The sequence below is a fragment of the Myotis davidii genome, unplaced genomic scaffold, assembly GCF_000327345.1.
Source record: "Myotis davidii unplaced genomic scaffold, ASM32734v1 scaffold6, whole genome shotgun sequence".
Classification (NCBI taxonomy): Eukaryota; Metazoa; Chordata; class Mammalia; order Chiroptera; family Vespertilionidae; genus Myotis; species Myotis davidii.
The window spans coordinates 9,512,062-9,524,337 of NW_006383011.1; the positions used below are offsets into that span (position 1 = coordinate 9,512,062).

General features: G+C 36.3%; 1 protein-coding gene and 1 long non-coding RNA gene across 3 annotated transcripts in view; one reads left to right on the forward strand and one right to left on the reverse strand.

The window, feature by feature from the left end:
* The window catches only part of PNPT1 (polyribonucleotide nucleotidyltransferase 1), a 63,493-nt gene extending 56,907 nt beyond the window's left edge, over nt 1-6,586 (forward strand). For both annotated transcript variants that reach the window (XM_006778581.2, XM_006778582.2), the window contains exons 22-28: nt 606-689; nt 988-1,071; nt 1,940-2,046; nt 2,133-2,188; nt 3,286-3,364; nt 5,091-5,138; nt 6,305-6,586. In XM_006778581.2, coding sequence (XP_006778644.1) covers nt 606-689; nt 988-1,071; nt 1,940-2,046; nt 2,133-2,188; nt 3,286-3,364; nt 5,091-5,138; nt 6,305-6,463 — 617 coding nt within the window. In that variant the 3' untranslated portion in view covers nt 6,464-6,586. The remainder of the gene's footprint in view (nt 1-605; nt 690-987; nt 1,072-1,939; nt 2,047-2,132; nt 2,189-3,285; nt 3,365-5,090; nt 5,139-6,304) is intronic.
* LOC102769191 overlaps nt 1,503-12,276 on the reverse strand; it is a 13,166-nt gene continuing 2,392 nt past the window's right edge. Inside the window, exon 2 of the long non-coding RNA XR_001512293.1 lies at nt 1,503-1,600. This is a non-coding gene — a long non-coding RNA (uncharacterized LOC102769191). The remainder of the gene's footprint in view (nt 1,601-12,276) is intronic.

Below are 12,276 nucleotides of genomic sequence, written 5' to 3' on the forward strand. Positions count from 1 at the left end.
TGCGCTAAGCTCTGAGGCCAGCTGGCTGAAAGCAGCTATCTGGAGCTTGTATATAATTGCAACATTTTTTCTTAGACTGCAGCTCAGAGGCTGGCAGCAGCAGGTGGGGAACCTTGGCTTCCTCCTTCACTGGAGCAAGCAAGCCTCCTGTTCTCTTCAGCTGCCTGGCTGTCAGCCGCCATCTTGGTTGGCAGTTAATTTGCATATCACCCTGATTAGCCAATGGGAAGCGTGTCAGAGGTACAGTTAATTACCATGTTTGTCTATTATTAGATAGGATAGGCTTATTAGAAAGCATTGCTTTAGAAAATGAAATTTCATGTAACACCCTCGATCAAGAAGTATTAAGTTATTAGACATATAACTAACCACCAAAGTGGGAGGCCACTAAAAATTCAAATTTTTCAAATTAAGTAACTTTCTAAGATAATAATAATAGAGAAGGAAATACAAGTAGAACTGTTAAGGTAACAAATGTGAAGAGCTTTTATTATTAAGCTAAAAATTTGAATTTTATGCCATAAAAACTAAGACAACTGCTGTTATAACTTATCATATTTAGTTTATGTAATTACTATTTTTATTATATTTTTAATCTCTCCTAGTGGCAAAGAAGGAGATACTACAGATTATGAACAAAGTTATTTCAAAGCCTCGGGCATCTAGAAAAGAAAATGGACCTGTTATAGGTAATAAAATTATTACTGATTTCATGATAAATGTTAATATATGAAAATATATTATGATTTTTCAATATTTGTAACTCCATACACAAATCTATTTTAAAACTTCTATGATTTAAATGCTTTAAATTTGGGGGAATATTGATATTAGAACTTTCAGTAATTTTAATCAGTAGCAAATTGTTTTCTATTTCATACTGAAATAATTGTACATGTATCTAGGCCAAAAAATTCTTAAGTAACCAGGACATGTTTTGGATTCATATATGTATTTATTTATATTTTTGTCTATACTACATTTCAGAAACTGTTCAGGTTCCATTATCAAAACGAGCAAAGTTTGTTGGACCAGGTGGATATAATTTAAAAAAACTTCAGGCTGAAACAGGTAAGTGTTATATGAAGTTTGGGTTTTTTATGTAATGCTAGGCCATGTAAGTTTGTCACTTCATTTCTATTGCATTGCTTTAAAAATATATGTTTGGTAAATGAGAGGAAGACCAAAAGAAAAGAATATAACATAGATATGGCTTTACTGTAAGTTTTCTGTATGCCTATTAATAAATTAGCAAATGATCATCCTTAACTGTCTTCAAGAAGGATGACCTAGAATTCCTAGGTTTTTTGCAACAATTTAAAATCAAGCATTTAGAAAAATGTTTTAGTTTTTCATTTTAGAGTTCTGCTTTAATTTTCTCTTACAATTACTTCTGCTGTTTTTCACATAGCGTTACTCTTATTTTTAAAGAGTAAATGTAGAAATAGTAAGCTTTAATTTGTTTTTTTCTGAAAGTAATCTTTGGGTTACCTAGTACTTACCAGCTTTGAGATTATTGAAGGAGAGTGAGGAGAGTCACCTTAGCCAGTTAATATTGAGAAACTGACATGATTTCTTCCCTTATCCACTGTTCACCACTCTAAAGGATAAAAGGGAGAGAGAAGAAAAGTTGAAGAAAGAATTCTACTGTCGTCTTTACTCATAATTAAGAGAGCAAAACTAAAATCTCCAAAATTAGAACTTGCATGCTTTATCCCACCAGATTATGGGCTGCAAGAAAGAGGGGATATTGGCTAGCACAATTTGGATACATACCAGAGATGCAGGGTGTATTTGTTGGTAAATAAAGCATTGATTAAACATAGCACAACCCTGCCCAGCTACTTCCAGGTTACTTTCCTTCACTCACATCTTTTCAGACTAATCTCCACTGGAATGAGCAAGTTAACTTTAATATGTTAAATTATCTTTTTAAAAGGTGTAACCATTAGTCAGGTAGATGAAGAAACATTTTCTATATTTGCACCAATACCCAGTGCTATGCATGAAGCAAGAGACTACATTATGGAAATCTGCAAAGATGATGTAAGTATGGATCTTATAACAGTTATTTTTTCCTACTTTTTGTTACTGTTTCTTAATGAATCTTATGGCTTATTTTGCACTTACAGCAAGAGCAGCAATTGGAATTTGGAGCAGTATATACTGCAACAATAACTGAAATCAGGTAATATCAAGTAATATGTTTTATTGGTTTTTTTAATAAGATTTATATTATAAGCTTCATATATGTTTGCTTTATTTATTTAGAAGTTATGTTTAGACTATATGTCAGTTACCATATAATCATTAATTATTTTAAGGTATAAATTTATTTTCTACATCAGTTTGTAGATTTTCAGTAACATGGTTCTGTAATTACAAATTATAATAATAGATTCTTCTAACTGAATAGTTTAACCAAATTTCCCATCTTTTTAATTTTTCCAATAAACAGTTAACAAACCCAAAATAGACTATTAGCAATATTTAATTTTTCTTTCCTTTTGCTTTTTCTTTCTTTGGTATTTTTTTGTTGGTCTTAAGTACTATTTATTGCCTATGTAGTACATTTTATTTTTACTAGATAAAAAAGATTGATTTTAAGGATCAGAAAATCCTTTTCTATGAAAAAAATAAATTATCAGATGTAGCATGAATGTTCAAAGCAATTTGAAATGAATAATAAAAGGCAATTGGATAATGAAATATTAAAGGTGAGAACTACAAAATGGAATGGCTGATTTTAGATTATAGAAAATAAGAAATTTTTAAATAAAATAAGTATACCAGTTATCTAACCTCCTTCCTTAAATCACTGTGTAATAAGTTGATGGTAATTCTTAAAATATTTAATGTCAATTCAAAATTTTTTGAAAAATATTAAGAGAAATACAGAAAAAGAATATATATGTGTGTGTGTGTGTATATATATATTTATTTAAAGGCTTTTCACTGCATGATTTTCTGTTATCTTTTCTCTGTCCTTTGATACATAGTATTTAAATATTTAAATAGGGTATATTTTTAATTGAAAAAAGTAAGTATCCCTTTTAGACAATCATACTTCTTATAGTTATAAAAACATGTACTGAAACCTTAAACTTATACAATGTTATGTGTCAGTTATATCTCAATAAAACTGGAGAGAAAAAGAAAGAAAAAACATGTACTGGAGGGATTTTTGTTTTTTTATTTTCTCTTAGGAAAACATAATCACAGTTTGATTATCGATGGATACATAGATACTTAATGTTTTAACCAGGCCTATTTCCTTTTTTGTAGAGACAGTGGAGTAATGGTTAAACTATATCCAAATATGACTGCAGTACTACTTCATAACTCACAACTTGATCAACGAAAGGTAAAAAAAAAAAAAAAGACATTTGATTTTTCAAACTGCCTTAAAATAATCATAGTGAAATTTACTGGGCTGGTGAGAACTGTACACTCTGGCCTAATATAGAAAACCAAAGCTGATAGAGATGCTGCTGACAAAAGGTTTTACATTATTTATCACAGATATTTGTTTCTCCTTCCATGACGGAATAGAAACGGTTCTTGAAAGTTTTGGGGTGAAATAACATCTAGAGTTAACACAAAGCAATTACTTAAAATAGCAATAACCCTGTTTTCCCAGTTTTCTTGACCAATCAATCAAGGCAAGATAATTCTTAGGATGTTTTTAAGTTTACTTAATCTTTGTTATATAGTTCATAGGCAGAATATGAAAATACTCAAGAAAACAATGGGACGGAGGGCAGAATAATAGGAGTATCTATTTTTACCATATATTAAAGCATAAAGCTATAGAGAACAAAACAGTTATTACTGACCCTGAAATAGATGATGCATAAAACAGAAATAAACCCAGTTATGGACAGAGAACTACATAATACAATGTTTACATTGTATTTTCAGTCAGGGAAGAATCAGAGATTATTTAGTAAATCGTATTGTTACAGCTTGTTATCATAAAGAAGGATCTCTACTCTTAATACCAAAATCCCATCTGGATCGAGAGCTAAATGTAAAAAATAAAAATAAAAAAAAATTGGGGCATGGAAGGCTGTTGAGAGAGGACTAGAATATTTTAATCTTCTGCCTGGGTAAATATTTCTCAGCACGGTATCAAAGCCAAAATGTAAATAAATTAATAATACTGTATCTCATTATATTGCAAAATTACAGTAAGATTGAAAGACATTCAACAACTTAAAGAAAAAATGCTTGTAACATATGACAAAGATTCATATATAAAGATCTTGTATAGGTCAGTAAGAAAGATGAATATCAATAGGAAAATGAGCAAAGAATATGACAGACCAATCATTTTTCAATGCCAACCAAGATATTCAAAGTTATCATTTTTCAACTTTAGGATAGTTGAAAATTCCCAGTATAGATAAGAATGTGGAAAAGAAATAGACATTCTCATAAAGTGCTGATAGGAATATAAATTGGAGCCAACTTTTTGGAAAGTATTTGGTAAATATATATGAGTACCTTTGGACCTAAGAGTTCTACATAGGTCTTTGTTCTAAGAGGACAATTAGAGTAGATGAATACATAATCATTTCAACACTGCAGTTAATTTTTTGTCAACTTTTTATTTTGGAAAATACACTGAAACCCATATCACTTTCACCTATATTTATCAATTAGGATTTGCAACCCTGGAATTTTAAAATAAAGTGACCATATATAGGGGATTCGTTATACAAATTACATAATTTCAGTACTCAACTGTAATGTTTCATTTATTGATATGAAAAGATGTCTTCAACACGTTGAATGAAACAACAAGCTCAGAAACGTCCATTTTAACAAATGCAATACAAACACTAAATAGGGAAACATTTGAAGAGATACTCATTGGAGTGTTAGCAATAATTTATCTACAAGTAGAAGGGTTTTAGATGCTTTTTACTATCATCTGAATACTTATGTATTATTTTAAATCTTTATAATTATGATTTTATAATCAGAAAAACCAATAAAGCTATTTTCCACTTGGGGAAAAATGGGTATTACCATAGATATTAAGTAATTATAAATGACAACTAATAGTTTAACATGTTCTCTTTCAGATTCAGCATCCCACTGCCTTAGGATTAGAAGTTGGCCAAGAAATTCAGGTACTTGTATTCTACCCTTTAGCCTAGAATTGTAAATTGTACTTAAAGTTTCAATTATTGTTTCAAAAAGTAACCTAAAAGAATCAAATCAACATTTGTTGTTCCACTTATTTATGCATGCACTGGTGCTTCTTGTATGTCCCAACTGGAGATTGAACCCACAACCATGGTGTTTCAGGAAGGACTCTCTAACCAGGGCAATGTTTGTGATTTGTATTATTTATCTGCTGTGCTTCTTTTTTAACCTTAGGGTTGCTTAAATAGACTCATTAAGGATTTAAGACTGTTCGTTCCCTCAAGGAGTCTATAGTTTACAGTTTAGTTAGAATAATAGTTCCATTTAGAGCTTTTAAAATTACACGAACAAGTTAGTGATGGCTATGCAGAGTCAGTGATTTAGTGACAGGACAATAGAACCATGATAACTCTGTTAAGGATCTTGAATGTCATATTTAAAGAGTTGGGACTCTAATACACTGCTTGAGGATAAAAGTTTTTGAGTTTGATAAAAGCCGTATTGTTCAGTTCCAGAATTGATAACAAAATTGGCCTTTTTTAATAGTCCTTTTGGAGTTGATGAAAGAACTTATTGCCAGTTTGAGTTTCTTAGGCCACACCACCTTTTGTTTCAGTTATACCTAATACCCATGATCTGAGTAACTGTGGCTTCTAATTTATTCCCAGTCTACAAGCCCATTGTTCAAGTAGCCTCTAGGGAGAGATGAGAACTAAGACATAATATCTCTGTATAAGACTTTTCTTTTAACATCATAAGGGATTTTAAATACTGCCACAGTCCCCCTGACTTTCATTGTCTAAGATCAAGCCAAATAATCTCCAGTGTGATAGTCCTCTGAGCAGTAGTCTGAGCGACCTAAGTGTAATCCTGTATAGTTTGTAGCACAATTAGGCTCAGAAGCCCTTGTAAAATCATTTATCATGACTTTCACTTGATTTCTGGTGTAGGGACCTGCCCTGGAGAGAATAAGAAGGCACAAATTAATCTAACAAATTATAATTAGGCAAATAATACCCCGTCTCTTTTCCTTTGTTATAATCACTGCTTAACCAAATTATATTTATTAGCATATACCCTCACTTAGCCTGAGCTATGGTTTCAGTAAACAAGGAATAACTTTAAAAGTAAATTTGTTTCTTTAACACAGGTCAAATATTTTGGACGTGATCCAGCTGATGGAAGAATGAGGCTTTCTCGCAAAGTGCTGCAGTCACCAGCCACGACTGTTGTCAAAACTCTACATGACAGAAGCAGTATTGTAATGGAAGAATCTGTTTCACAGTCATCTTCTAATTCTTCCCCATGATATATTTTTTTTAAAGAGAATTAATTCTAGAGTAATAATCTGTAGAGCAAAATTTCAATATTACCTTCTAATGTATACATTTATATATATACTATAAATATATTCTAATGATTTATATTAAAATGCTCATTTACATGTGCCATTTTTTACTTCAAGCATTACCTAGCACCCTGGCCAGTTTGGCTCAGTGGATAGAGCATCAACCTGCAGACTGAAGGATCCAGGTTTGATTCTGGTCAAGGGCACATGCTTGGGTTGCAGGCAAACCATTCATTCACATATCTCAGAAAAGATTACTAACCTTTCCTGTAATTCTGAAATATCTGAAAAACTTATAAGTAATAGATTACATTTGCTACTATCATGGATTTCTTCCTACATATTTACTCTTGGTCATCTTGTGGTTCACCTCTCTGCCCAACTTGACTTGCCTACAACTATTTTACAAACTAGAACTTGCCAAAGTCAAAGCTCATACCTATTTCCTTACTTCAGTTACCAAATATAGTAAGGAGTTGAGGGAGTTACTTTGAGCTGTTTTTAATGATATTCTGCCCTTCTAATTGGCTGCAAAACAATAAACATAGTGGAGTAATATTATAAACTAGAAGCCCATTGCAGGAAGATTCCTGCAAGAATAGGGCTTCCTCGGCCTATCACACCGCCAAGCCCCACCCACCCAGGGCCACACACATGGGTCCCAAAGGGCTTAGGCGGCTCTTTCGCTCCGCCAAGCCCTGCGACCCAGGGCTGCACATGGGGGTCCCAGCTGGGGATGGGGCTTAGGAGGCACACGGGGGCCCAGATGGCGGCTCGCACTGGCCCGCCCTGCCTGCAGTTTGCAAAATTAGCCGTCATCTTTGTTGGCGGTTAATTTGCATATTGTGCTAATTAGCCAATGGTAGGCATAGTGAAGGTATGGTCAATTACCATGTTTGTCTATTATTAAATAGGATGGGAATCTAACTAGAATGAGGCAGTACGTTTTTCAAATTTAGGAAATATAGAAAAAGCATTTACTCATCAAATAGAGGTCATATTTTGATTGTGTATGCATCGATGTTCTTGGTATGAGGATGGAGAAATCATGATTTTCAGTTAATGCTTCACACAGTCAGATACAAAGGCTGTTGATATAATTATTAGTAACAACAGATGGAAGGGCAGTGGTGAACTTAGCAGTTAGAACCTAAATGAACAGAGAAGAAAAGAGAAAAAATCATATCCACAAAAAAATCAGAAAGGATCAGGGCTGAGAATTTGAGGGCATGATGAAAGTCTATATGGAGGGGAGCTAAATGCCCACACAGACAAGACATACACTCGTTCACCCCCTTGTAAAACTGCCACTACCACCTCAGGAGTCTAAGATTTATTTTCTGAAATAAGAGAGACCTTTGATTGGGGACACTGTCACAGTAGAGGGTTGAAAGTGGGGATTAAGTGAAAGCCTGAATACCAAAGAGTTGCATCTCTAACCACCTTCCTCTGCCTTTACCGAGGCTGGATATGGAGGGATATCTGGAAACTACATTCTCTCAGAGAAAAGACTTCTAAAAACATTTGGAAAGGAGTGGAAGAGGGCTATGATTGAATAAGAAAATCACCCCAGAGAAGGCCAACACTATAGCAGGGGTCCTCAAACTTTTTAAACAGGGGGCCAGTTCACTGTCCCTCAGACCGTTGGAGGGCCGGACTATAGTTTTAAAAAAAACTATGAACAAATTCCTCTGCACACTGCACATATCTTATTTTGAAGTAAAAAAACAAAACGGGGACAAATACAATATTTGTATTTGCATGTGGCCCGCGGGCTGTAGTTTGAGGACCCCTGCTCTATAGCCTTGCTCTTGACAGTAGAATCAGGGTTTAGTAGGGGCCAAATCCTGAAGAGCTTTGCATGCCATCCTAAAGAAGTTTATCCTACAAGAAATAAAAAAATGACAGACATTAATATCAAATTTTTTCACAAAGACCACTCAGTGGTTAAGTCTAGAATTGGTTACAAGTTTTAAACTGCACAGGACCACTTAATACAGGCATTTTTCAATAAATACTGTCAATGTATTTTCAGAATATTTTCTTTAGCTTACTTTATTATAAGAATACTAGAAGCCCATTGCACGAAGATTCGCGCAATAGGCCTTCCTTCCCCTGGCTGCTGGCACCGGTTTACCTCCGGCTCCCAGGACCCAGGCCTTTGGTCTGGCCGCAGCGGAGAAGCCAAGCCTCTTCAGTCTTCACTCCGACTGGAGCCTTCAGTCTTCGCTTCGGCCTGCGTATGCAAATTAACTGCCATATCTGTTGGGTTAATTTGCATAGTCGCTCTGATTGGTTGGTGGGCATAGCGGAGGTGACACCAATTTGCATGTTTTTCTTTTATTAGTGTAGCTAGTAAATAAAATATAACATACAAAATACATTAATCAACTGATTGTTATTGATAAGGCTTCTGGTTGTTAAAGCTTTTCAAACCGAAAGTAATCCTGAAAGTGTTTATTGAGCCATGTTAGCCAGAGAAAGGACCAGGTCCTAGGGCAGTGACGGCGAACCTATGACATGCGTGTCAGAGGTGACACGTGAACTCATTTTTTTGGTTGATTTTTCTGTGTTAAATGGCATTTAAATATATAAAATAAATATCAAAAATATAAGTCTTTGTTTTACTATGGTTGCAAATATCAAAAAATTTCTATGTGACACGGCACCAGAGTTAAGTTAGGGTTTTTCAAAATGCTGACACGCCGAGCTCTAAAGGTTCGCCATCACTGGCCTAGGGTGTGCAGTCTAAACCTCCAGCAGCAGGGCTCAATGGAGTAGACAAGTCTTATATAAAGAGTTTGGGGAAGATGTAAGTTGTTTTGAATGAATTTACACTGGCTATAGATAAGACCGGGTGGGAAAAGGCGAAATGGGTGAAGATCTTGGATAGGTGAAGAGTCCCTAAGGAAGAAATACTTGTTGCTTTATGGATTGGTTGTGGGCAATGGTCCAGAAAGTTCATGAGTAAGCAGGATGCAATGTTGTCTGGAGGTTGGCTATTTTTTTTTAGATTGACCAACTTCAGGAAAAAAATGAGTGAATATATAGCAAAAAACTTTCATAAATGTTATTTTATAAAAAAAAAAGCTTCACATTTCAAGGACATGAGTCAATGAGACTGAGAATCCAGTTTATCCTGTAGAGATTAATAATATATATTTTTTAAATCCTCAAGAATTTTTTTAAAAGTGTAATGTGTCCTCAAGGGACATTTGGTAATGATGCGAGATCATTTTGGTATTCACAACTGGAGGACGGGGTACAGTACTACTGGCATCTGGTGAGTAGAAGCCAGGGATGCTGTTAAACATCCTGTAATGCACAGGATGGCCTCTCACAACAAAGAATTATCCAGCCCAAAATATCAGTGGTGCCAAGGTTTAAAAAACCTGCTCTAGGAATTTAATCTACAAATATATTGGCACACATGAAATAACTTATGTACAATCATTTCTGTTTGAAATACAAACTATTGAAGTGACATATACATAAACAGATGGTTTAAATACACTAGGGTTAATTTGTGCAACAGTGCATATGATATTCCATTATTCGTGTTTTTTAAAAAGTGGTAGATGTACTAGTAAATATATAAACACTAGAGACCCCATGCACGGATTTGTGCACCAGTGGGGTCCCTCGGCCTGGCCTGCGGGATCAGGCTGGGCCCGAAACTGGCTCTCCAATATCCCCCAAGAGATCCAGGATTGCAAGAGGGTGCAGGCCAGGATGAGGACCCCCACCGGTGCACAATCGGGCCTAGAGAGGGCCACAGGAGGTTGGCCAGCCAGGGAGGAATCCAGGGCGTGTCTGGCCCTTTTTGCTCAGTCAAGATAGGCCGGACCCCAACAGCAAGCTAAGCTACCAGAGTGTCTGCCTCCTGGTGGTCAGTGCACATCATAGCAACTGGTCGACCGGTCGACTGCCCCTGTTGGTCAGTGCACATCATAGCGACTGGTTGACTGGTTGACTGTCTGTCCCCTGGTGGTCAGTGCATGTCATAGCGAGTGGTTGAGCGGCCTTAGCATATCACTAACATATTATGCTTTGATTGGCTGAATGGACAACCGGACCCTTAGCATATTAGGCTTTCATTATATAGGATACAGCGGTGGCTCGGAAGGTCTGTCTAACATATTACGCCAGGGGTCCTCAAACTACGGCCCGTGGGCCACATGCAAATACAAATATTGTATTTGTTCCCATTTTGTTTTTTTACCTCAAAATAAGATATGTGCAGTATGCATAGGAATTTGTTCATAGTTTTTTTTTAAACTATAGTCCGGCCCTCCAACGGTCTGAGGGACAGTAAACTGGCCCTCTGTTTAAAAAGTTTGAGGCACCCTGTATTACGCTTTGATTTGTTGAACGGACAACCAGACACTTAGCATATCAGGCTTTTATTATATAAGATTATATATAAATTATATAAATATATCTGTCCTTGGAGTGGAACTTTGATGACTGAAGAAAAGAACCTTTGCTGGGAAAAACACATTGTTTCAGTGCAATATTGCCCTCAGAGCCAAGTAACCACTGGGCCCTGTGTTTTAGAAGGACCTGTTCTGGCTCTCTATCCATGCTTCTCCCCCTGGAGTGATGAAGTCCAAGGAACCAAGGGATGTATGTCTCCACCCCAAAGGCCAAGCCTGCTTCCAAGGTCTACACAGTCCTTTTCCCAAGTTCCATCTTCCTGAAGAGTGGCCAAGGAGGGGATTGACTATATTCAGGAAGTGTAGACAGAGCTTGGGCAAAAGGCTGGTGTATCCTTTGTGTGCAACTAAGGACTGTCAAACTGCAGGACAGAGCTGAGATGTGAGAAGAGAAGGAAGGCAGACTATACGGGCCCAGAGGGAGACTCTGGAACTTAAGGAAATCAAGAATTCTAGATTTGACTCTGGCTTCCAGGTCATTATGAAAATATATTTGTCAAAGTATACAAAAGGTGGGAGAAAATATATTTCAACAGTTAGCTTGATTTAAAACTTACAAATATTTAGACTTCTGGTATACGGTCTTCCATTTGTATACTTGTCCTGACCTTGCAAATGTCCATCTCTACAAATGTTAGATGGGCCTACTGCAGGAGGTGAGAGTGAATCCCTCTGACCCACTGCAGTACTTGTACTTGAGGATCTAGTAAGGCATAGAGACGAGTCCTAGGGGTTTAATCTGCTCCTTTTTTTCTCAGTCACCAGATCTCAGGGGCTATAGCAGAAAAGAAATTCTGAAGAGAAGATGGGAGAGTTGCTTTGAAACATAACTTCAAAACTCTCCAAGAGATTTGCATCTCATTCAAAGTAAAATCCAAGGCCCTTCAAAATATCCCGTCCCAATTCCAACCTTATTTTTCACCATTTTCCCCCTTTTCTGCCCCACTTCTGTCACACTGGTTTCCTTGCTATCCCACTCACTTCTTCAACATGCAACAGCCATAAGGCCTTTGTACTTGCTTCCAGGTTCCTGGATCTCTCTGTCTTGCCCTGGGGAAAAGCTTGGCCCGACTGCCTTCCTCAGAGGGCTTCCTGAATAAACAAGAAGTCCCAAATTCATTCTCGAACCTTTTTGTTACTCTATTTTTGGTCATAATGTTTATCAGTGTTCTTACACTATAGACCAATGTCTACTGTAGAGCATAGGCTCAACAAATATTCATTGAATGAATAAATTCAGTGAAAGGGCGAGGACTACGCCCTCCACCTTGCCCCAGGGTAAGGGCTACGCCCTCCACCTTGCCCCAGGGTAAGGGATATGCCCTCCATCTTACCTTG